A 25,654-nucleotide genomic window follows, 5' to 3' on the forward strand; every position below is an offset into this window, starting at 1 on the left:
AGTGTGGCTTTCATCTATTGAACACATGAACAAAAACTGTCTTGCGAGTGTAACCTGAAAACAATCTTGCATCTGCTGCATCCATTCAAAAAGGAGATAAATCAAATCAGAAGACAAACAGCAAGAAACAGGAATCAGGCATGCATTTCCTTATACATGGCAATATAGGGGCCAGAGCAAAAGATGGTGCCTTGGCCATTGTGCCGGTACAGATCAAGGCTAAGAAAGGCAGGAAAATGCTTAAGACATTTGCATTGTTAGATCTTGGTAGCCAGTTTCTGCCTTTAGTGACTTGGGGAGCTAAGAGTGAGAGGAAGAAACACTAATAACCAAGAAAAGTTTGTTGACAGTCACGTTATCTTTTAAGGTCAGAGGAAACAGTAATATCTACAGTATACCTACACCAGCAATTGTCTGATGTGGACATACAGTGTAGGATGCCTTCGTCTTGTGATATAATTTCATGACCAGATGACTAAAGTGCTTGGCCAAAATAAAACTATGTCACTGATGCTGTTATGGAGCTGTTAATTTGAAGTAACATCTTAGAACTAATGGAACTATGGGAAGTAATAGCAGCAGCAACAGCAAAGGTGAAGGGACTTAGGCTACCAGACCCCTTCTGTTTTGGGTTGTCAATGGACCATCATTACACTCAACTGAACAGCCATTGCTTGAGGAACTGCTGTTGAAGCAATAAAACCCAAGACTTTAATAAGAAATCAGCAGTGGAAAAGCCAAGAGAAGTTCTCAGGTTCATGAAAATCATGAACAGTTCAGCTTAATCTTATTGAACTGCTAAACTGTTCTTTGTCCTGGTGATGGCATAAATAAAGCTTATGCGGAAAGCATGCAGAGCACCAAATGAAAGGGAAAGAAGAAAAAGTTTGGTACTTACCGCACCTTGGTGTGTGCCATCCTAAAAAACAGAACCTCGAGAGAAGTATTTGACTGCCGTGCAAGCTTTAAGAGGATGCCACTAAACAAGCTCAGTATCAATACGGCTACCTGGGGACCAGACTTGACAAAGTCTTTGCCCAGAGCTCTCACAACGTTTTGTCAAGAATCTGTTGCGGTTATGTCTAGGTAAGATAAAATCAGTCTGGCATAAAACATTATTTCCACTTGCATTGCCTGTGCAGCGATGTCGATCAATTCTGCATAAGTTTACCTCAGAGCCAAATGACGTCTGCTAAAACCCCGTCCAGGAGCAAGGGGGGGAACTGTATTGATGGCTATATTAGGTTATACTGCCAAGTACCCAGAGCTTTTTCCTTTCTAATCCATTAAGACAATATCCATCCTTTTCTGTTTGGTGCAGTTCTTTTCCAGAGTAGGCTTCCCTAGCATAATATTGAATAGAATATCTTTATTGTCATTGTACAAGTACAACAAAATTGAGTGCAAACCTTATTTGTGCAGACAAGAACACATAAAACAGTAAAAAAACAGTATATATAACAATAAAAATATATATGACTGATTACAGAACTACCTTCATGACCAGTGTGCTCAAACAGGTGTTTCCGTTACATGGTTTTAGAGCCATATCATCCCAAAGCTAATGGACTGAGTGAGTACTTGAACGGTCCCCTGAAGCAGACGCTTCAGAAGTTGGTTATCAACAGTGGCACAGAATGGAATCCGTGGCTGTCATACCTCCTCTTTGCAAACAAGGAAGTACTCCAAGCCTCCACTGGTATCTTTCCATTTTAGGAGTATGAAGTTTGAAGGCCTCTCTCACTGCTGGGAGAGATTTGGGAGGGAGACAAGACAAGGGTGTTATCTGTTACCATTAAATCCTATGTTGTCCAGATGGAGAAAATGGGAGAACTTGCCCAGTCACACATGGCGGAGGCCCAGCAACAGCGGAAGTCCTGGTATGATAAGTCAGCCTGGCAGAGATCCTTAAACCCTGGACAAAAAGGGCTAGTGTTCATCCCCAGTGATGACAACAAGCTATTGGCAAAGTGGCAACGACTGTTTGAGATCCTGAAAAACTTGGGCCCACCACATACTAATTACAACCCATGGGAAGCCATGTTCCAGTTCGATATTGCAAATAAATACATCTGCATGTGGGGAAGATCAAGCTTATATGATGTTGTCCTTTGTCCCAGACGCAAAGAAGCAACTCCAATCCTGTTTGGGCATGACATGCTTCTATAACCACCTATATAGGAATTTTTAACCACATCAGCTTAACTCAGTGACATGACAGAATCGTGGCCTCCCAATTAACAGGAGTGACAGCTTTTCACAACATCTAGCAAGCATCAAGTAAGACAGTCTTTATGTACAGTCCAAACGTTGAGCATTTTTTGCATAGATAGATTTTTTTTGTATTCTTTTGGGTATTCTTTAGGTCCTTTGGATAGTATTTCATCAAAAACCTGTTTACCTGTTGCCTCACTGGTTGGTCCCTAAGAGTCATTTGGTCAGTGTGTCTGGCTATAGTAGTTTTTTTAAATCCATAAAAATTAAAGCATATTTCTCATATTCCTCACATATGACCGTCTTTCTAACATCAATTGTAAATGTCTTGGAATTACTTCAAATGGCAAATAATTTGAAGACTCTCTTTACAGTCTTCATCTGCAATCTCTGAATGAGTATTTTTGTGTGCTGTTATGCCACAATCATGCATGCCATATCAGCGAGTTTCATTTTCTGCAACATGCACCAGTGTAGTGTGGCATAACACTTCTGTAGTTTTGTGCATGTCAAGCTTTGCTAGTGATGCATTGGAAAACAGTTAACACTGTGCAAAGATAAATCCAAGATCATTAAAACATCTCTCTCTGCTAATAACCTCATTGGAAGTCTGTTCCTGCCAGTTCTCATGAAAGAAAGAGCCTGTGTTTAAATAGTGTGGTAGTAATAACTGTGAATGGCCATGATTATCCCAGCCTGTCAATTGCCTATTCCTTCAGAGCCTACCCATAATCCAATAGACAATTGTTGTTAGTTACTGCATTAATAATGCAGAGACTTTGACATGTCTCACAAGTGGAAAGTAAGTATAATACCACCTTTACAAGTTAAACACAAAAGTGCAGAAAGCTTGCAGAAGAACAAAGTCTTGATTCCTGTTAGTCATATTTCTATATATGATAACCAACTAATAAAAAAGGGAGTCTGGTTTAAAAAATAAACTTGTATTGAGGAATTTTAAAATTTCAAAATACTTTCATGCCTGAGGAGCAACTTTTTTTTCCAGTTTGCAGATTAAATTTAAACATATCTTGGGAATCAGAGGTTGTATGCTGTTCATGAGGTTTTTTTTTGTTAATAGTATCTTTATTTTAAATGTCAAATACAAACAAGATTTGCAACACATTAAAAAGAAAATGTATTTAATTGTCAGGATAGCTGCTATGAAGCTGTAAAAAAAGATTTGGTTAATTTCCCTCAGCTTGAAATCTTGTAGTGAGATCATTACATTATAACACCATCACTATCAACACCATCAACTATCCTAAACTGTCCCAGTCATTTCCCCTTTGGCTCAACACTGATTTGTTAAGATCTCAGGGAGTTAAAGCTGAACCTTCATTGGCTGCTGTTAAAAGTGTGTTGGTAGAAAATGTTCACATTGGCCTGGTAATTCATGGTAATGGTGGCACCTATACTCTGAGCTCCAAGACTAGCTCCACCGAGGCCTGAAGTCTTAAGCAAAATCAGGAGGCTATAGCCATTGAAACGGCCCTTGAACTTGTCAGATGCTGCCAATTTGTCCAAGCCCTCAGTGAACCCTGGTCAGAGAAAGAGAAGTAAAGAGGAGAAGAATCTTAGATTCACCGGAGCTTAAAGGTATATTAAGTAGGATTTTCCTAGAAAAATAAAATAGGGACTTTTACAAATATAATATAATATAAATCATCACTTATTGGCCTCTGTACATGTGTGTTGGTGAGTGTATTCTGTTGTGGATCAAATGGTTGGTGGTTCAAATTAGCAACTGGGCTCCATTTAGAACAGTCAGCATGGCGAAAGAGGGATGCGTAGGTGGCCTTCTTTCTGTAGGTAGGTAGGTGCCTCAGACCGGGTAGGACAAGCTAACGAGCAGTTAGCATGATAGTGAAAAGGTAACCGTGATGCTGTAGGTGTTAGCTCGGCGGGGAGCCTAGGAGGAGGGGCCCAGTTTGAATGTGTTGTTGACAAAATGCAAGGAAAAATCCTACTTATTATATCTTTAATACCACTTTCCCCACACTGTCTTCAGCATCCAAGCTTTGGGAAAACAAGCAAACATTTTTTTCTAAAGACGAGGGACACTGACCTGGCTTCAGAAGCTCCCAGCTCTTCCACACTGAGCCCACACACAGGATGGGCAGGCCGATGTCACTATTCAAAAGAGGCTGGCATGACGAGGAGATTACAAGAAATTAGTTAAAAAATGTGTAGTTTTGCTAAAGTTTATAACAAATGAGCGAGAGCACAGTATCCGTGTGTGTGCTTGTCTATTACCTCTTGTGCTACAGGTAAGACTGCCTCTACATGTTTTGCCAGGACTCTCCCAGCCTGAGTAAACACATACTGACAGAGAGCATCGCCTGCTTCTGCACCTTAATCAAAAGCACACAAATACCTTTCATTAGACCCTCCCTTCTTAGCTCTTCACTTTATTTTCAACAGAACCAAGCAAAAAGTTATGCGCAACTTACCTTCAGCCAACTTCTTGCAGAAACCAGCAAAATAAGACTTCTGGAAGTTTCTGTAAAGGTGTGGCAACATACCCATCAGACCTGACACCTGTGATAAAAGGTACATCTTTTTCACAAATGCACTTTTTCCAAAACATACTACGTAAGAAGAGAAAAACGTGAATTCCCTAAATCTCTCAACTGCAATTTGACTTTCTGAGGTGTTACTGTATCAATCTCTGGTATATCTCAAACATAGTTAACACATTTCTCACTGTTGCAGTAGTCTGACCTTGAAGTATTCCTCCATGGCTTTTCTGACATGTGTCACATCATGAGGTGGAGAAACCAGGTTGTCTTTGGCATCAAACACTGTCTTTACACCCAAATGAGCAATCCAGAATGCTGATAGATGGAAAGATGTCTTTAGAGGTTGGTCAATTCAATTAAGCAATAAATTATTCATATATACATTTTAACATGGTTACCTCCTCCTTCATCGCCCATCATGTGACCCCAGCCTCCACAGCCGATCTGTGAGCCATCGGGATTCACTAACTTGCAGTTAGAGCCTGTCCCTGATATCAACACTACACCTCCTATGGAGAAAGTAGACTCTGTCTGAGCTGGTATGTTAACAAATATTACTACATTGATCTCATTAAGCCATAAAATTTCTGAGGACACACTATATATGATATTATATTCAGCCACACCTGAGGGGGTAAAGTATCAAGCTTTGCCCTGATATGACATTTTATTGCTGTGATATCAGATGTATCAGTAACTTTATATCTTCTAATGTAGATGGTACAAAAGCATCTAGCATATTTTCATCTACAATATAATTAACAATACCTAAAATGCATGTTTGTACCCTAAAAAATGACATAGTGTAAAGTATCAATGGTAGTAAATAGCATTGTATTCAAATGGCTATGGTAAAAATGTTTGAGAATTAGAATGTTTATAATCCAATGAGACTTAGTTTCAAAGTAAAAAGCTAGTAACATCTGCATACATGTCTTCAGCACTGTTTGGTAAAGGTTGTGTGCCGAGCATCGCTTACATTGAAACATCATAGAAAGACAAGTTACCACGATCACTGGCGGTCGCAATGGCACCAATTGCATCTGTGGTGATGAAGTAATGCCTGCTCAGAGTGGGGAACAGGTCCTTCATTTGAGCGATCAGTTTGTCGATGGCATCCTTCTGCTCCCCTCCACTCAGAGACATGCCCTGCACATGTACACACACACACACACACACACACACACACACACACACACACACACACACACACACACACACACACACACACACACTGTGTACAATGTTTGGCTTGACACTAATTTCATGTTTTATTAGGTGTCAAACAGTTTGACTGACCAATGAGCGTAGTGGCACATTTGGATCCAGCCCTGCTTGCACCTTGGCTCTGTGGACCATGTCGTTGATGTTCTCAATACATTTGTCGACTCCAACCAACTGGATACATATACATACGACAAAGACACACAATAACTCACACAAAATCTGCATGCAATCAGGTGTTTCTTGGTAAAAAACCTCCAATGTTTTGTTATTAATCCTTTGTTTATCTACCATGCCATACTTTAATTCCTATATGTTTCTCATTCATCAAACATAAACTACCTCCCTCCCTACTTCTGCTCACCCAGTGGTTGGTGGACGGTCCCTCTGTTTCTGCCAGGATCTTTCCATCTGCTGCCACCAACACCGCTTTGGAGTGTGTCCCTCCGCTTGAGAAACAGAAACAAAAAAGCATGCATACAGTACATATCGTTGCAAAACAAAGATAAACGGATACGTACTCGTTTTGATGTACAAACTCCCAAATGAAGAAATACATGAGGCACGGATGCTCTTTGTTCTTAATTGCAGAAAGCTTCAAATGATCCATACTTTACATTTACATTAATAATGCACAAATTCTTTTTTTAAATTGCTGCGAGCACTCCACAATATGTAAGGGAGATAAAGTGATCACGAGACACACGTACGAAAGCTTCCTTGTACCCTCCCTGTCTAAAGACTAGTCTATGGTCAGAATGAAACTCTTTCAGTACAGGCTAGAGTCCTAAATGTAAAAATGGCAACCGCAAAAACAAGATAAAATACCTGCAATATAATATTTTCTTCACTGATAATATAAACAAATTAAATTGTCAAGTTTTTTGATCAATTCTCAACTCATTCTCACCCCTCAACTCCGCCGAACACTGTTGCCATGTCTCAGTTCCTGTTTTGGTCCAGTCTGTCTTTAAGTGCGCAAATATCGCGAGAGTGGAAATTGAGCTAGAACCTGCAATGAAGATTTGTAACCAGTGGGTGGCAGCTGTGTTGAGGGATAAGAATCATCTTCAAACTACTGTTGATATCATGATATTGTGAAGAAAAACAGAAAAGACGACAATTATTGTTGGACTGCGGAAGATACTACGAGTTTTTGATTAAAGGTTCAATTAAAATATATAACAGGGTATAGGGCGACATTAGGTTTCCACTTCACCGAAAGAACCCTGGCAAATGAAAAACACATATTGTGGTCTGACTCATGGGCTAAAAATCCACTCTCAGCCTCAAGAATAATAGTGACAGATATGTAGCACCATTTGGTTATGTGCTGAAAACAGAGACAACAACTAGAGCTTACTTCGCAGTAAGCAGAGCCAGCAGAAGGCATCTGCAATGCATTAATTGTTGGGCCAGATTCTCTTCGCCACCATCGGATACTTCAAACAAGTATCATTCTGTGACTGCACTAAACAATCTCCATAGTTTGAGAATGTTTAAGGTCAATGATGAGTTCACAGGGAATTGGTCTGTGGTCTATTTATTCGTATAAAAAAGAAAAGCATTTCTACTACAGTTTCTTTGCTAACAATTAACACAATCTCTTGTTAGTGTATATTATGTATAGCCTATAGTTTGTATATGCTTTAGAAAGTGTGTGTCAGAGCTGAAACCAACACAGAAGTTACACAAGAGTGAGGAGGTGGGAGGAGAGGAAGTAGAGGAGCAGCTCGGTGCGCTCACCACGCGCTGCTCACTCCTCCTGCTTGAAATGTACGTCAAGCACAACAGAGTTTCCACAATGCCCGATGCAAGCTAATTCACATTTCACAATAAAACACAATGGGTACACCCCAGAAACATTTATCAAACTCTTACATTTTTAATTGTCATGATAAAGGCATGATACGAAGCAGCTTCACTAGTTATGATGAACTGTGTAAAGAAGCTATAACATGTTAAGCAGTATTTACTTTTCAAACTCAAGCCACTAAATGTCACTTTAGTTAGACGATTAATCTTCAGTTTGACAGTTACTTTTAGAAAATCAATTTACAAATACAAAAAAATCAGAAAAAATGCTAGTTCAATGATCAAATAACAAAAAATCATATCAAATCATTGACATACTGAGCCCTCTGGGCCATGGGTGCCCACATCTGTGGTCTGGGGCCCTCTTTGCCAGTTGGTAAGTCAGCCGAGGTAATTAAACAGGCTAATTTGGAATTTTTGCAATTTAATTGAATTCAAATATGTTCTGATCTATCCACTAAAATCTGACTGTAATATTAGGTTTAAGGTGACACTTTAAGGCTCTGTCTTCTAATTCAAAATCTAGTTTATTCTTTCACAAATGTGTGATATATCAATATACCACATAATAAATAAGGTTTACTATTCTATTTTCCCCTTAGAGGGAAATGTTACTATTTTTTATATGTTGGAGTAATTACATACCACAAGCACTGGTTAACTGTGTGAACCTCTGATTTTTGTTATTTACACTTTTATTTTGAAAGCTCTAACCTCTTTGAACCTCTGTTTGAACGTGTGACTTTCCACTGGTCCTGCCCTACAGGAGGAGTGAGAGGCGACACAGATAGGCGACTCGCTGACAATATTTGGACATTATTAAAGTTTGTCGGGACCACACAGCGACAGTTTGGACCTTTTTATTTTCACCATGAAACCTTAAACTGTTCGCGAGCAGTACGATACATGCGTTTAAACAGCTTGGGAGCGGAAGTGTGAGGAGGGGGAAGTTGTTAGGAGATAGCGGAAAAATAAACCCCTAAAAAGTGATTTTCCTGCGTCAAGTTCAAGTCAAATTTGTTCTTTCTAGAGGAAGGGTGGTCCTGGAGTGTGTAGGGGCATGGACACCCACGTTAAGGAGGGACAGCTTTATGTGCAGCATCAAAAGTTTGGAAAGGTAAGTTCAGGAGAAAAACTTTTCTACTTGTTACTTACGGTTTTTGCGTTAGCAGATATGACAAGAAAACTAGCAAGCCCCATAATATATCTTTTAGGGATGCTATATCACATAATATTTATACATTGGGATTATATAGCCTATGAGTAGAGCAAGCTTTTAAAGGTCAGTGAAACTAGTAATAGAATGGGAAATCAGTACAGAGAGAGGAATTAAACCACTTTAAGAACATGTCTGCTTATTATAAACTATCTGCAAGTCCTTATAGAAATTTAAAGGGGATGTTATTGGTGACAAAAAGATTCTGCAAAGGAATAATATGGGAGTGATTAAGTGGTACCATATGTTTGTGAGATAAAATCTGCCAATGTCAGTTAAATAAAAATAGAGGCTCTACAAATTACTACAGCAGTGTATGTTGGTGTTAGGGAGAAGGCAATGACCCACTAAGTCTTAATTCCTACACAATTGCTGTTAACTTTATGTTGTTCCTAGTTGGTTACCAGGGAAATGCATTTTACATCATCACAAATAAATAAAGCACATACTGGTGCAATTACAGACCAGACATTGTGCTCAGTGCCTTCAAAGACAGAGCTACTGTAGATGCAGAATGCAGAGAGAGGAAGTTATCGCAGTGTTTTACTGGATTGATCTAGTTTTGATGTGGAGGGGTGGTTAGTATTAAACCTACTGCGCATATCTATGTGTGAAGAGGTATGCATGTGTCTATGAGCTGGTAAATGTTCAGTGCACTGTAGCAACATTCAGTTGATGTAAAAAGAAACCATGAAGCAAATACTGTCATGTAAATGTAGACAGAAACATAGAATAGGTAAGGTTTGAGAGCAGCAGGACTGGTACAGTTAATTAGAAGTTAAAACACCTGTGTGTCTGTGTGTGTCTGTGTTTGTGGGTGTGCCTGTGTTTGCTTCAGTACTTGGCCTCTGTGCAACCTTGTCTGTGGTCTAAGTGCACCGCTGGATAAGAACTCATTTAGTCTTTCAGAATTGTAAGAGGGTCTTTGTCTCTCTGTCTCTCTCTTTGGTCATATGACATGGATCAACAACACATTCTGGCCCCGTTTCCTGTCCTGAAATCACTGCTTCACAATAGAAATTCATATTCCCAAAACATAGTTTAAATGCCTTTTATAAACAGTAGAATCTACAATAGAAAACAAACAAACAAGATCATGGCATTTATCAAAAACATAATGTTATCTTTGCAGAGTACAGATGAAGAGATAAAAAGCACCAGCGGAGAGAAAAATAGTACAGGAAGATGAACGTCGGTTGATTTTAAAGTGTTGAAACTGGTGTGAGGTTTGCTTGGTGAATTATGCAATCTTTAGAGCTGACACACACACACACACACACACACACACACACACACACACACACACACACACACACACACACTCACACACACACACACACACACACACACACACACACACACACACACACTCATATAGACTTGTAACCATGTGTTTGGTCGGAAAATGTGAAGAGTGTAAGGTGTGCAGAGCAACGTGTGACCCAGGTTTCTATTTCTTTCTGCTTTGAGTTTATGCAGCAGGTTTTAAGATGCATCAATGTTTCATATACTTTTCATACTGTGCAGAAGATTTTCAGTCTACAGTATATATAAACAAGTATTGGGCAAACTTGTAAAGTTATAACTTGTGACTTGCAAAGGAGTCAAGTTTAATTTAATAATGTACACAGGCTGTTTCCTTATTTTTTTATATTTCTAAATGCAAATGAAAAAACATTTACTATAAGTCTGCCAAACCCTACGGAGTTGTTACACACACAAGACACTAACCACTCAATCACTATTGACTGTGACTTTTAGAAAAAGATAGGGTTCTTCATTTTCTGGATTGACCAAGGCTTCTCATTTAATCTATTCTGTCCAAAATCTGTTGATGTTTTTGAACGTAACATGCTGCTATACATATTTTTAGAGCCCCCAAATTTCTATAATTCATTCAACTTTAAAGTACTAATGATCATGCACGTCCCTTATACACTGGCAGGACTCTTCTTTAGATAAGTGGATGGACACGGATGGGTTGGCTGTGACTTAGTGGTAGAGTCGGTCGCCTGTAAATCGGAAGGATGGTGGTTCGATTCCTGACTGCTACAGTCACATGTCGAAGTGTCCTTCAAGACACTGGACCCCAAATTGCTTTGGAAGGCATAGCGATCGGGTATGAATGGGCATAGATCTGATTGGAGATTGGCACTTAGGCCTTTGCCATCAGTGTTCAACATGTGAGTGTGAAAGGGTGAATGTGACATGTAGTGTAAAAGCAGCTTTGAGTGGTTGGAAGATTAGAAAAGCGCTATATAAGTACAGTCCATTTACCATTTACATAAAAAGTAAAAAAACGTGATGAATATGTTTATCGTTTCAAAGGATTCATTATTAATGCCCATCATTTATAGGTTCAAGTCATAGATGATTTAACTATTAGTTTGGAAAAAAAAAAAAGATCAGATCCTTATCGTATTTTTAGTTCATTTATGATTTCATTGAATGGTACCTAGTAGATTATTATAGCATACTGACTATAAGTCATAAATCTATATCTGGAGACTGTAATTACTCTTGGTACACTAATATAATCATTGTTAAAAGTCATGCATTGTTATTATTTCATCCATGACGCAATTTATATTGCTCTTCTTAAAAATGTGCCGTCTTTGTGTACTGAGGACATCATTATGTTGGATGCAGACAACACTATATAACTATAACTTGTGTCAATTGACTGAACTTCATGTGCAAAATTGGTAAATTGACTTTACTGAAAACAGTAGGAAAAAAAAGGTATTTTAACAACAATGTGCCAGACACTTCTCAAACAATACTGCTCAACACAAAAATAAATATATCTGCTGTTTCTACCTGAGTTTTCTACTGCAGCGAAGCAAAGTGTGCAGAATCAGATTTATTGCAGGTAATTTTAACACTAAAAGGAATTTGCCTTGGTCGGATGGTTAATACAATAAACATTAAAAAAGTATAGAAATAAGGAAACAAAATTCTGAAATGATATAGATATGCATTAAATATAGATCATAAGAAAACACACTGCTCTTCCAATGTGGAAGTGGTGTGAGAAGATTGTGCGTCTGGTTGTGTGCCACACAAATATTCATGTCCAAGATGCTGCATCCTGCAGTTCTTAATATTACTGCACCAGAAGCTGTTAAAAGCTTTTAGCTTCATGTGGTTGTTTGCAGCGGCTTGCATACCAACAGAAAAGGTGGTTGATGTGGGCACTATAGATATTGAAGACAGCTCCAGCCAGGAGCTAGCTGCCACTTGAACAGACAAGGTGTGTCAGGATGAAGCTGTATTAGACACCCTAAGGCTACATTTATACACCAGGGATTCACAGGATTCACAGGTCATCACAGGTTACTTTTAAAATGCTACATCATATTTCTCACATCAGAAACATTTGATCATTTATACAGTAGTATCTCATTTATCGTAGGAAAGTGTGTAATTCTCCATATGTACTCTGCAGTAGGCGTATTTTCAGATACAACACTTGTGATCAGGTGATATGAAATGGAAAAGAATGATAAAGCATGTGCAGAAAGAATGATCAGTTATTACTCACAGTGAATGTTATTTTATTTCAGTCCAGTCGAATCATTAGTCATTCATTTTCAATTGTAGTTTTCTTTTCATAGACAAACTTGCCTTCATTCCATCATGCAAGTCAATTAATGTTGAATTAATGTTTGCATTTGATTTTCTTGACAAAAACTGTCACCTCCTTATTATACAAATAAGTGATTCTGTCAGACAAACAGAATTTGTGTAATGTCTGTGGATCTGATAAGGTTATTTTAGTTCACTGTATGAAAATAACTCAGGCTGTTTTACAGTAAGACTTTTGGTTGACATAGAGAGATTGCTCCTATTGTGAGCATGTCGTTTGATAAAAGGTTACTTTTGGTACACTAATGTACTCATTGTAAAAATCATGAACTGTCATAATTTCATCCATGCAGCAATATTCTATCGCTCTTCCTTAAAAATGTGCTGAGTGAGATGTTTATGTGCACTAAAGATATAATGTTTGATAAAGACAACACAATATAACTCTGTCGATTAACTCAACTTCCTGTGCAAAATAGTTCCCATTTTTGGCGACGCTGCATCATTGTGTTGTTTTTGACTTCCTCCATTGAATGAAATTATTTTCAGATGGCGATGACTTTTTGATGTATCACTGCTGTCTTGAGTGAAGTCAAGGTGCATCTTTGAGTGCTAGCTGTGGTCAGCCATATGTGTATGTAACCTCAGAAAGATAAGACAATCTTTTTTTTGTGATTTAGGTTAACTAGCCCTTTAAACTAAATGCTCAGTCCTTTCCTGCATTTAGGAGTGGAAGCGCAGGAATATTTTAGACAATGAGTTTATAGTGTTATAACTGTTTATGACCTAAACAAGCTCTTTAAAAGTGGACTTTAGAGCTACTTTCAGTACTTATTGAATTTTTATTTACTAGGATAAACCCCTTGAGATGCCCCATCTCGTTTTCAAGGGGGTCCCAACAGAAATCAAGTTCACAACATAACATTGAAATTGACAGCAAAATAACAATGAAAAATCAAAAGGTATGAAATAAACAAATAATAATAGGTGGTAGAGTAGGTGCCCCATGTACAGAGGCTAAAGTCCGCGACGCACTGATCGCAGGTTCGACTCCCGGTCTGCCGATCCATTTGGTGCATATCGTCCACCAATCTCTACTCCACACATTTCCTGTCTCTCTTCAGCTGTCCTGTATAATAAAGGCAAAATGGCCAAAAAATTATCTTAAAAAAAAAAAAGAACTGTCACTGAATTATGTTTGTAGCGTCATGCATGCTGTGATAACAGGGACAGCTCTTATCTAGCCTTTGTTTGCAGGTAGAGTTGATGAACAGTATTATTACATTTTTATTTGTACAGTGGCAAGTCATAACAAAAGTTATATAATGACACTTTACATCCGGCTTCTTATATCAATCAATGAGGTGATCATTGAAATAAAAATATATTTTTTAGCATGAATACTTTTGTATTTGCACCATTGGTTGCACTGATTCAGCAATGTGTGCCTGTGTTTCCTTGTTTGACTACTCACAGTCTTTGTTATTTCTCCTGAAGTATTTTTGTGCTCCACAAATAGCCATTTGTTGAATGATACAAAATGTGTGCTGTAGTATTTTGCTTATTTAAAATTGTGGCAGATTTTTAGTGACTCCCCTAGTTGATTTACTCTTCTGGTCCTTCTGTTAGAGTCCTCCCATGTTTGAACATTTCATTTTGTAGACACAGCAGAGCACTGAGGTTAGGACAGCAGCCATGTGGTTAACGTATTGGTCTCCCTCTCTCTCCCACACACACACTTTTATTCTCCCTCATTCTCTCCTTCTCTTAAATACACAATATACACACATACCTTACACACACACACACACACACACACACCCACACACAGTCAAACAACTTTCAACTGTTTTTCTTCCTTTCTATACACACATAACCAAGAACTGACACAGTCCGATCACACACAGAGAATAACCACACACACTTCTCCTGTATATGTCATTGAGGTCTGTCTGTGGGCAGTTGCCACATGGTTGAGTAGTTTAAGTGAACAGCAGCATAACAGATTGAGAGGATCCTGTGTTTGAGCATCTGTCAGGCATTACACTAGTCTGCATCTAAATACACAAGATGTTGGAAAAGTTTTGTATTTATTATTAAAATCACACAGACTATTATGAATTCACGTACCAAATCATATTCCTACAAACCAAATGTATCATAGTAAACTGTAAAGAAAAAAAAATCCCCCCAGTTCTTGCAAGATACTCATTGTTCTGACTTATGTGATCTACCATCCAGTTTCAACAAGCTGGTCAGGTGGCTTATTACTCCCTTTGGTTGGCTGTAAAGTGATAAGAGGACAAGGCACGGTGTAGTGAGTGAAAAATAGACAGTGTGTTCGACGGACATGACTTAAAAATCAAAACCAAACCAAACCAAAATGTACATGTATGCCATGATGGACATTGACCTTTGGGTTGAAAGGTTAGGTCTATAGTCTGAGTTTAGAAAAAGTGTTGATCCACATACCACTCCATTTTAGCTTAACTGGATCTAACTGCAATGTGATCAACACAAACTGGTAAAAAGCAGGAGAGAGGTAATAGGGCAAACATAGATTAGTTATTAATTAGTTCTAACTATAGATTAGTTAGAAAAATATAGCCAAAGATTTTTTTTAACAAACATGAGGCACTGGGGCTAATATAATTTTTAAAAAAAATTATATGAACTTCCTGTCTCCCTAAAGGGTGTGGTCTCTGCGTCAGCATTAAAAAACTGTTAATAATCTAATAATAACAAAAATAGCAAACAAACCGAGATATTTTAACTTTAAATTCACAGTTCACGTTTGAGCCCCTTTAAAATTCAGATTTATCTGGTTAGAAAGAGTACGTTGTCAGCTGTAACAGTTCAGCAAGAACAGAGAAGAGATTTAGGTAACCAGATCTTTCAAAAGAAAAGGCATGTGTGTTGCCAGACCTTTCGAGAGGGTGTTCCGAAGCCAGAGACAGGTCTCGAACAAAGTCAATTTTCTCTTGATTGGTCCACCTGAAATACCATTTCCATGTCCAAATGTTCAGGAGATTTGTTGCTTGTGTAAAATTGGTCCAACATGTACTATGATATTTATGAGGTAAAATAATGGTTATGATTTGTGCACACATTCGCTTCTAAACTGACTCAAAACCTGCAGCTAGTCTCCTAAAGGGGCAAAACCAACTTCACACAGAGGTAGTCAATGCACAGTCTCTTTTCATCACAGTGTCAGAAACACTTCAAACACACTCAAGAGAACATTTTACATTAATATCAACAATAACCTTAATTTAAATATGTCTCTGTTAATGATTTGAAAAGTCAAAACGCAATTTACAAAAATTGTAAGCAATACAATAAACTGACACTTAAACACTTTGCAAGGCCTAAGACTGGAACATGTTCATGTCACAGAAGCTTTCAAATTGAGAATGATGCAGGATGGACATTATTTCCTGCATTCATTGTAGATTCAAATAGAGTTCCATGTTTAGAGCAAATGTACAGAGCAGCAGTAGTGTTTCACCTCAAGGACACTCAAGTCTTATGCAAATGGATTAAACTTGTAATGCTAGTCTGAATCAGTTAACACTATGACCCCATTCAGATCTGGTATCAACATGTAGTTTTTGTGATCAGAGTGAACAGCCTTAACTACAGGTGTTAACACTCCCAGAGCAAATTGTCACTCACTAAGAGAATGTGTTAAAAACGGAGAACTGAGTCGTTTTGATCTTTAATTTAAGAGAGTGATGCTTTTCTTAACCATCAACTTGACCTCTAACATTTAGGTCATTGTTACAATAAATGTAATTTTATTGTTTCAGTTTAGCAGTAAAAGGAGGAACAAACATGTACTTGTACAACAGTTAATTCAGTTGTGTTCTCATGAACAGACAGGAGATCAGTGAGGAAGTATCTCTCCCTCTCTCTGTCAAGATCTTTTTTGCATAATTTCCACTCTGTGTCTAAGTAGCTGATAACGGTCTGTTGCCTTATATAGAGCAGCTGTTTCACACGCACACACATATCTTAGGGCGGCATTGACACAGGGTTAATGTTTCACTCCCTGTTCATGTATTGTACTCACTGTTGTATAGTCTGAACATTCACATCTTTTTTTAGAGTCTGTATGTGTGTGCATGCACTTGTGCACAGCAACAGATGGTCCTGAATGCACCAGGGAGTAATGAAAACAATACTAACAGATGCACATACATGTATAGCTAAGACAAACCTGGATGCAGAAGAAGGAAGCAGAAGAGAATCTTGGGTAATAACAATCCCACACATTTCCTGTCCTTTCTGGCAGTTAATGGTATCGGGTCGGAGTGGGTGCATGCATGTGTTGAATTAATAAAACTGGTGTGTGCTTGAATAAGGTACTGAGGAGGTGTGATTTCTTATGTTATCTTATCTTGTGATTTTGATTACAATTTATGACATTATTATTGCTCTTGAGCTCATTACATTGCAATGAGGGTTGAATATTTGTGCAGCATATTGGCTCTTTGGCAACACCTTTGGTTGACTCACATGTCTCTTGTTGTCATTGTCGAAAAATCGTGGTGAGGTAATTTAACCTTACTTGACTATGTCCTTTGTACGATACTCTATACTTTTTACTTTTTGTTATAGACAAAACATGAGTCTGAAAAATTTGCTACATTGTTTTAGCTGAAACAAACAACCCAACCAACTACAACAGTAAAATGTATCTTCAATCTTTAAAAAATAATTAATCAGTAATTATTTAAGAATATTATGTAAACTTGTATATCTCTCAAATAGGTTTTTTTTCCCATTCATAGGAATATAATTTGCACAAATATTTAAAACCATCATCTTACTGAAATCTTTGATAACAAAGTTAATAGGCCTTCTTTTTCACAGAAGAAGGAGAAGAAGTCATTAAGTCATTAATAATGGCTACATTACAATTAGCTGCTTCAGTTTCAGGCACAAAATACAAGTTAAAGTTACATTTGTAAAACATATTTTTACACTGCATGAATGGCGTGTTTGCCTTCATCTGAGCGTCAAATTTGTTTCTTTTTCTTTGGATTTTCAATTATTTTTGTAGTTGTATCTGTAGTCATCGATCTTTTCTTACCACCAATTACCGTTTCCTCGCAATGCTTACAGAAAGTGGAAGTGCAGCAACACGGAAAACGCGTCACTAACTGGGCGCCGCTTGTGATTTTTTCTGCGAATGTCACCACAGACACCCAGTCCAAAGAATATATATACTGCACATGCAAAAGCTTTCATCAGTGGACCATAGGCTCAATCACCATTGTGTTACCTCATTCGGCGATAGAAAGTGACTTAAAAGACATTTATTTAAATGAAAAAATTGTTACTTTAAGTACAATAATTTACTTCATTACTGTCCACCCCTGGTACCAGGGTCCTGGTAGTGTGCATGTTGGTTCACTCTCACACTGACATGTCTTACTAGGAAACTTGAAAAGAACAGAGCCATCGTTAACTACAATTTTCCCGCAATGACAGCTTAAAAATATTTGCTGTGAAATAAGTAAATTCTTCTAAACTTTAACCTTTAAATGAAATAAAGGTTCATCAGATTTTGCAAAAGCCACATTGAGGCTATAGTTGGTGTAACACCCAACCAATGTTTTTTCAAATGTTCTGGATGATTTTTTTTGTTAAATATTATCCACTAGCGAAGAAGAAAGTCTCATTGGGCATGGAGCATTTGAGGACATTTAGTAGTAGTGTGTCTCATTTTTTCTATCTGCCAGATTTTCCCAGACTTTCAAACAACCGCTGAGGTCACAAACTCAGCTCTCTGACTGCCAGACAGCTTCAATCCCTCTGCGTGAATGTAGGGGAAAACACACACTCTGTGATGAAATGTAGCTGAGATGAGGCATAGCGTGACATTGGGCCAAACACATACGCACACTAACGTCCAGAGGGTATAAGGGACTTCCCCATCGAGTGTTGGGTTTTGTTGTCTCATGCAACCCTACAGTAATCTCATGTATAAGTGTCTGTAGTGACTGTACATAATCTTGCATGTTAGTGTGTCATCATGTCCATAATTAGCGCTGAACATCTGGAATCTAACACACTCATTGTGTCTCTTATTATTCAGAATTGCGTGTCATGTCGCTTGGTCATGTCCTTTTCTGTCCCTGCGGAGGAAGAGATCATTGTTCACTGCAGCTTCCTCTCTGCTGTCCTCAGGGAGAGTCATCGCACCTGTCACCTAGGTGCAAGTTTAACTGGAAGTTTAACACTTCAAAAAAACTAATGAATAATAGCATACACAATTTAGAGTTTTAAGTGGTTTACTTGATTAATCCAACACAGTAGAAGTCCAGACTTTAAGTAAATTTCTCTTTGTAAATAAACAAATATACATATTTTTATTTTTATACATAATATAATTTACAGATTTGGTGGCTGTGTTAAAAAATTCACTACTTAAGCCCAAACTAACCCGAGAGATTAATTCAATATTGATGAAACTATTGATCAAAGAGTATAGTATATTGTATTTTTATATCTGGTGTGGATTTACCGAAATATGCTTTGAAATATTCAATTTAGGCCTTGTAATTTCTCACAGTGTCATTTTTGTGGTAAAATCTGGTTTTGGGTTCACAGGTTTCTTTGTCTGGATCCCAGTTTTAGTTGTCACTCTAAAACTTTTCTCATTTGGGTTAAACTGCTCAATACTCATTTAGATTTTTGGAGGGATTTTCTCTACTATCAATGGTGACTAATGCTGTAAATGTGGTCCACTGCTGCTTATTGATTGTAGAGGAAATAATGGTGAGTCAAACTGTGTCAGATTTCTCATCACACGCTTCCTCCGTGAAGCCTCAGTCAGTGAAGTAGAAGTTAGAGCAAAGACATATCACTTTGACTCACTTGTTCTGTGGACATTACTCTTTAGCAGTTTTTGATTATTTTTGGCAAACTCTGCATTTTGCATTTCCCCATTGCCATCGGAACAAACTACATGCTAATTTTTTCTCTCTGCCCAGACAAATGTGAACAGGATGGATGTGTGTGGCAAACAAGATAAATAAACTCTAAAATGGGTAAAATTCCACATATTGTGCACAAAAATCTCAACTAAAGAATGAATTGTAACATACATGGATAAACAAAGAGATCAATTTGGCAAACTTAGTCAAATTGTTCTGCAGTTTAATATCCTACTTACAAATTTGAACAATTTCTACAATTAAAGAAGGCATTATGAAGAGAAAAACTCAACTGTGTTTAAAAATGTTCAATACTGATATTTAAGCAGCATTCATTCATTTCTTTGGGTTCACATAATCACTTTTTCACACTTTTGAAAATGAATAAGAAGAGGTGTCAGCTAACAATTGCCTCTTTACACGGACATAGCTGAAGCATCACTTTGGAAAAACTTGAATTCAGATCTTGTCTCTTCTTTTAGTCATTTTTCTATACGTCTTGTTCTTTGGCTAAATGTGGCATTATGTTCTCATTCATTATGTTATTGCATAGTGATTCTATCACAGCTGCTGTTGACAACAACACTGATGACAGCAATGTGAGGAAACCAACATTTTAAGTAGCAGGCCCTCAATCCAAAACAATAAGCTGAAAGATTCTAAAGCACTTAGTAAACCTACTGGAAATTTAGGCATCATATTTATTCATAGATCATACCATGAGAAACACATTTCACATCACTCACAGTTGCTTGTTCCATTGTTTGTTTAAAAAACTGATTAGAGCTTTAACTGTTCATCTCTTTAAATATTTCTCCTTTTTCTCCTCCTCAGAAATGGAAGAAAAACTGGTTCGTCCTCTACCCAGCCAGCCAAAATGGCATCGCCCGCCTTGAGTTCTTTGACTCGCCATCGGGTGGAGGAGGTGGGTCCGGCGGAGGCTCGGGAAGCGGGTCCAATGAGAAAACCAGAAAGCTTGACAAGAAGATCATCCGCTTGTCTGAATGCATTTCCATCCTGCCGGCGCTGATGGAGAGCTGTCCCAAAGAAAACATGGCAGCGTTCTGTGTGGAGACCAATGACAAGACGCACGTGTTTGCTGCAGAGAAGAACGCCGCAAAGGACTGGATGGATACCATGTGTGACATCGCATTTCAGGTATCCTTACACTTTTTCATCTCTACGTGTGTGTGTTTAAAAAATCAACAAATGAACAAGGCCCACAGTGTGTTTGCTTTTGGAAATACTGTTCTTAGTAAGACATGTGGAAGTGAGATTTTATAGTACTTGCTTCCTTTCTGTGTGTTTAGTGTCTGTCTTATGTTCTATCTAAAAACATTATTGCCCTCGCTGACTCTGCTTTCTTTTGCTCCAACTTGAATGTGACCAAAAATATTTCACTGAAGAAAAAAGTTTGCTGGAAAAAGTCTGCAGAACTGCTGTCTAAGATTTAGTGTTCAACTGGGATTGCAGCATAATTGTTTTTGTTTATGTGTAAATAAGTCTTCCAAAGTTTCCCACATAGCCCCAGGGTCTCTATTCAGGCCACAGCTTCTATTGTGTGCACTCACACACATATACAAACATAAACGTTACACATGTTTGCAGAGAGGAAGCCAGAGGGAGTTTCCAGGAGGAAGACTTCATCCGCTTCATTTTCTGGTGCAAACTTAGCCTCTCTTACTCTTCCTTTTTCTCTTTTCCGTCTCTCATTCCAGTAGTTATACAGGAAAGCTCAAAGTTTGAACTTCCTCCCTTATTTTTCCCGATCATGCTCATACTTGAAAACACAACACACAAACCAGTAAGCACTCCTCTATGTGTAAACACTCGGGCCTTACATGCTATGAAAATCATAGTATGCTGTCGTTTTCAGCTGGTCAACTGTCTCTATGTGTGCACAGGGAGGAGGCGGCAGCACCAGCAGCAGTGACAGTACTGCTGCAGACTCTAACGGAGGACCCAAGGACCTGCAGATGTCTGAAAACCTCATCTACTACTCCAGAGAAGAGGGTAGGGAGGCAAAATAGTCTTGTCTTAAACAAGTTCAAGATATTTATTTTCTGTTGTATTTGAAATTAATATAAAATCGATACAAAAGATATTAAAAATGCCTTTTTTTAAGAGTGTCCTGGCAAAGCAGCACAATTACACAGCTTCAAGCATAAATCACAACATAATAACACACATACAACAAAGAAACAAAGAACAAGTTGTTGAATAACATGTCAAAGAAACATTTTACAGCTGATTCCAAGCAGATCTAAGAAAAATTAGGCAGCACAGAAAAACATTTGGCACTAAGAAAATGTTAAGCTACTCTCCTTTTTTCTCTCGGCAGTAAATGAGTTTTGGGTGAGCATTCAACGTACTGAGGCTTCCGAGCGCTGCGGGCTGACGGGCAGCTACTGGCTGAAAGCAGAAAGCGATGTCTTAATCTTGAAGGAGCCAAAGACAAAGAGAAACATCCTGGTGTGGCCCTACAAGCTGCTGAGGAGATACGGGCGAGACCGGGTGGGTTCTTGTGCTTTAAGATTATTTAAGGGGATCAGAACTTGAATGATTTGTGGAACACCCGATGAGTCAGGCAGAGGAAGTTTGCTGTGTTAAATTAAAGCTCAGACCACCAATAATACTTTTAGCTGCAGTGTGTGTGCACATGTGGTCAGGGTCTTGACGTCACAAACGATATTTAGCTTTAGAGTGTGGGGTTGTTTTTGTCACTTCGAAGCCTTGATGCTTGAGCCTACCACGTTAAAATGACCTTTACAGGGTCTGTCTGGTTCATCTACACTTTAATCTATGTATGTGTCATGACTGACACAAGGTACGTACAAAGACAACAGAATATAATCTTACTGATCTTGATGGGTACATGAGGTACATGGGTTTTTAAAAAGAGGTTTATAAAATGTAATTTTAAAGTTAATTAATATAATAAATAGGAAAGCTATAAAATAGGCGCACATAGAAAACTCACACACACATATATATAAATATATATATTCAAACAATTTTCTTTCCTTTCTGTTTTTAGGTAATGTTTTCATTCGAGGCAGGCCGACGATGTGACTCAGGCCCGGGTAACTTTACTTTCGATACCAAGCAAGGCAACGAGATCTTCCTGCTGGTTGACCAGGCCATCCAGTCACAGAAAGTGTTAGCAGAGGAGCGTCACCTCAGCTGCCCCATCAACTTCGATCCAGACTGCCCTGCAACACTGCAACATATACGCAACGCTGTTCCTAGTGGCATAGCGGCAGGCAGCGGAGACAGCAGCAGCTGCAGCAGTCGGGAGGCAGACGGTGATTCAGGCGGCAGTAAACCGGGCTCTGCTGATGGTGTGCTGGGGAAGAGAGAAGGTGGAGATGGAGTAGGAGGAAGGGGGCAAGGAACATCAGGACATAAAGGGAGGTGTTTACCAGAACCACCGGCCATATTGGGGCATTTGGTAGGAGGGGGAACACCTCCAAAGTCTCCCAGGGGGCAAGCAGCAGCCAAAGGTGTTTCCTCAGCTGATGGACATGCAGGTCTTTATTCTGAGCCTGCAGATTCAGTCCGCCTGCCTCTGCACAGTGCTGACTGCCTCTACTCCGACCCAGTGGACAGCATCAAGGGTCAAAGCAAAACCAGCAACCAATTTCCCCATCCAGTCCCAACCCCACGCCTCCGACCAGTAGGTGATGAGGCTTCAGGAATCGGTGTCCAAAGGGAACATCACCATGATAGCAGTAACCACAGGAAAATTCCGGACTTGTACTCACATGTCTATGATCACATCACCCTAGAACTGAATCAGAAAACGAGCGCGCTGAGTCTAAACGGGGCTGCCGGAGGAGGAAGAGGGGTGAACAGTAACAAGCGACCCCCAGAAGGTCAAGCAGAAGGGGCTTCGTCACCTCCTGCTCCTTCTCTGGACCACATATACGATGAACCGGAGGGTTGCGCCAAAGGAGGCACTACCATCTCAGGTATTTCAGGGATGACTATATACGATGAGGCCTGTTTGGAACCCCACAGTCAGAGGAGGCAGGAAGAGGTGCTGGAGGGAAATTACAGCACCCCCTCCCACGGGAAAGTGTCAGAGCCTCATAGAGGCTCTTCTCCGCAGCTGGGCCCAAGCCGCGGCACACCGCAACCTCCAGTTCCAAGGTGGCCCAAACCTGTCACCGCCCCAAAACCGGGCAGGGGCCTTTTTGCTCGGAAGGAGCCGGTCCCGCTGCCCCAAGGGAAACATGGAGGTCCTGGCAGTAACGTGAACAACAACAACAATGTTTGGGAAGAAGGAGGGAGAGGGGGAAGGGAGTTATATAGCAGAGTGTCTAAGCAGAAAACTCCACCTGCTAACTTGTGGAACAGTCAGCAACACGCGCCATCGCTGCAATCACCTGACATCATCTATGACAACTTGGGAGATGTTTGACATTTTTCTACGGGGACTAAAATGAAACATTTATGTCCTAAGTGAAAAGAGAAGAAAATGCTATAAAGCGGAAAACGTAAAAAAGGAAAGTTTTGGTCATTGCTTTTGTTCTGGCAGTTTTTGTAAGGACTATGCACATTTCTCCCATCTGTGGAATAATTATTTAAGACAGTAGATTAATTTGGAGTAGATTAACTCCTGACTGTGAGAGGACCACATTATGCCTGCATTTTGAAACATGTAGTGCAACTATTGTAGGGCCACCCTCTGTGTGTGTCTGTGTTTAACAAAGAGTGAGTGAGTGTTTGCATGGTCAAACCCATAATTGGAGGACCAATCCACAATGTGGTTGGAACCAGCCACTTCACTTGGACACACACACACACACACACACACACACACAGACACACACACACACACAGACACAGAAACCATCTGCCAAAAGGAGCTTGGCCTACAGGCTTTAATTTAACAAGCTGAGAGAGCGGCTTGGCTCTTTTTATTATAAAATGCATGCTGTTCCTATGAAGGGACTGCGAAACATGTTTTTGCACTGCTGCAGTTGTATTTCTCTGCCGTTTGGGACAAAGTGACAGCAGGGAGTTGTTGTCTGACAGGTTTGGGGTATCTGTTCAGCCAGGAATTTACCCAAAGGAGCTGTTTTCTTTAGTGTTCTCTGGGCTGATTCATCATCCTGAATCCCAGTAAAACTGGGAGATTTAACTCATTTTCAGCCCTGGACATTAACATGCAATGTGGTTGTATCTTAGAATTCAGTAAATGTAAAAACATTGTTGCTAACTGTTTTAGAAGAAGCATAAAAAGTGGGATATAAATACCCAAAATGGATCATGAAGGGGTCTAAGGGTCACATGTATATATTGCCATGAAATTACGGAGGCAACTTCCTGCACAAGTTAATATTTAAAGAATCCTTTATATTTCCATGTACAGAAAACTAAATATGAGACTAATCAGTCCCTTGCAATGTGTCGGTATGTGTATGTATGTTTCAGAAACAGCTGTGCTGTCTGTAAATATAACTAATAATAAAAATACCTTTCAAAACGTCAGATATTTCTCCATTGTGGATCTGTAAACAAGGGAACTACTGCTATTGCTATATCACTGCTTCTCCTCAGTGTGTTTGTCTCATCAGGAACCAATCAGACACAGTTTTGGTATTGCAAAGTACTTCATGTCCTGGACCAAACGGGACAGTTAAACAGTCTGACCTCATCCTCCACCTCTCTCCCTCTGCCACGCTCTGTTTTTGTTGTTTCAGTCAGTTTCCAACCACTTAATCACACAGTTAAAGTTGAGCCTCAACAAACGAAACAAAGACTCTCTTTCTTGTCATTCTTCCTTCCTTTCGCCCTCTCTGCTTTAATTCTGTTGTTTGGTTGCTCTGGTGACAGTTAATGGCGGCTGGTTTGTGTCGGACACGCTATGCATTTTAACCGCAGGGAGATAACCGTGACTGGAGGTCAGAAATGGAAAGAGGGGGAAAATGTGAAAAAACCCCAGCTAATTAACATGTTGAAGAATGCTGCGGATGTTTCTCCTGAGCGGAGGATGTCAAAGGAGAGAGAAGAAAGGGAGTTAAAGAAGGAGAAGAGAGATGAAAAAGATGCTGACATGATGAATGCTTGTTGGGTGAACCTGTGTCTGGTTGGCTTGCATGTCAGGTACAGACTGTTCCCGTCAC

At 39.2% G+C, this 25,654-nt stretch overlaps 2 protein-coding genes across 4 annotated transcripts; one reads left to right on the forward strand and one right to left on the reverse strand.

Annotated features, from left to right (window-relative positions):
- Positions 1–1,414: 1,414 nt before the first annotated feature.
- On the reverse strand, positions 1,415–6,912 carry nagk (N-acetylglucosamine kinase). 3 transcript variants are annotated; one of them, XM_069672346.1, is made up of 10 exons: positions 6,871–6,912; positions 6,325–6,409; positions 6,036–6,134; positions 5,744–5,885; positions 5,135–5,245; positions 4,939–5,051; positions 4,668–4,755; positions 4,471–4,568; positions 4,283–4,361; positions 1,415–1,915 (listed from the first exon to the last, which is right to left on the reverse strand). In XM_069672346.1, exons 1-10 carry the CDS (start codon positions 6,897–6,899, stop codon positions 1,803–1,805), a joined length of 957 nt encoding a protein of 318 aa, XP_069528447.1. In that variant the 5' UTR covers positions 6,900–6,912; the 3' UTR covers positions 1,415–1,802. The 3 variants fall into 3 exon arrangements, with proteins under 3 accessions (XP_069528447.1, XP_069528445.1, XP_069528446.1); XM_069672344.1 differs by lacking the exon at positions 1,415–1,915 and adding an exon at positions 3,231–3,755; XM_069672345.1 differs by lacking the exon at positions 1,415–1,915 and adding an exon at positions 3,231–3,755 and having other exon boundaries at positions 4,668–4,717; positions 4,922–5,051.
- Positions 6,913–8,556: 1,644 nt separating this feature from the next.
- Positions 8,557–25,012, forward strand: dok1b (docking protein 1b). Its single transcript, XM_069672393.1, has 5 exons — positions 8,557–8,892; positions 20,358–20,681; positions 21,428–21,536; positions 21,865–22,037; positions 22,561–25,012. The coding sequence occupies exons 1-5, from the start codon at positions 8,836–8,838 to the stop codon at positions 23,944–23,946; spliced, it is 2,049 nt and encodes a 682-aa protein (XP_069528494.1). The 5' UTR covers positions 8,557–8,835; the 3' UTR covers positions 23,947–25,012.
- The last annotated feature ends 642 nt before the right edge of the window (positions 25,013–25,654 follow it).

This window comes from Semicossyphus pulcher, unplaced genomic scaffold, assembly GCF_022749685.1.
Source record: "Semicossyphus pulcher isolate SPU_LCO1_2020_fin unplaced genomic scaffold, fSemPul1.0.p SCAF_21, whole genome shotgun sequence".
Lineage (NCBI taxonomy): Eukaryota > Metazoa > Chordata > Actinopteri > Labriformes > Labridae > Semicossyphus > Semicossyphus pulcher.

Bases quoted from the DNA above. Each gene is read 5' to 3' on its own strand.
- dok1b (XM_069672393.1), top strand. From the start codon at position 8,836: ATGGACACCCACGTTAAGGAGGGACAGCTTTATGTGCAGCATCAAAAG. The intron at 20,682-21,427 runs GTATCCTTACAC...ATGTGTGCACAG, and splicing joins TGTGTGACATCGCATTTCAG to GGAGGAGGCGGCAGCACCAG. The intron at 22,038-22,560 runs GTGGGTTCTTGT...TTCTGTTTTTAG, and splicing joins GGAGATACGGGCGAGACCGG to GTAATGTTTTCATTCGAGGC.
- nagk (XM_069672344.1), bottom strand. From the start codon at position 6,899: ATGGCAACAGTGTTCGGCGGAGTTGAGGG. The intron at 5,246-5,743 runs GTAACTTGTCTT...CTTTCTCCATAG, and splicing joins TGCGACCGCCAGTGATCGTG to GAGGTGTAGTGTTGATATCA. The intron at 5,052-5,134 runs GTAACCATGTTA...TCCATCTATCAG, and splicing joins GATGGGCGATGAAGGAGGAG to CATTCTGGATTGCTCATTTG.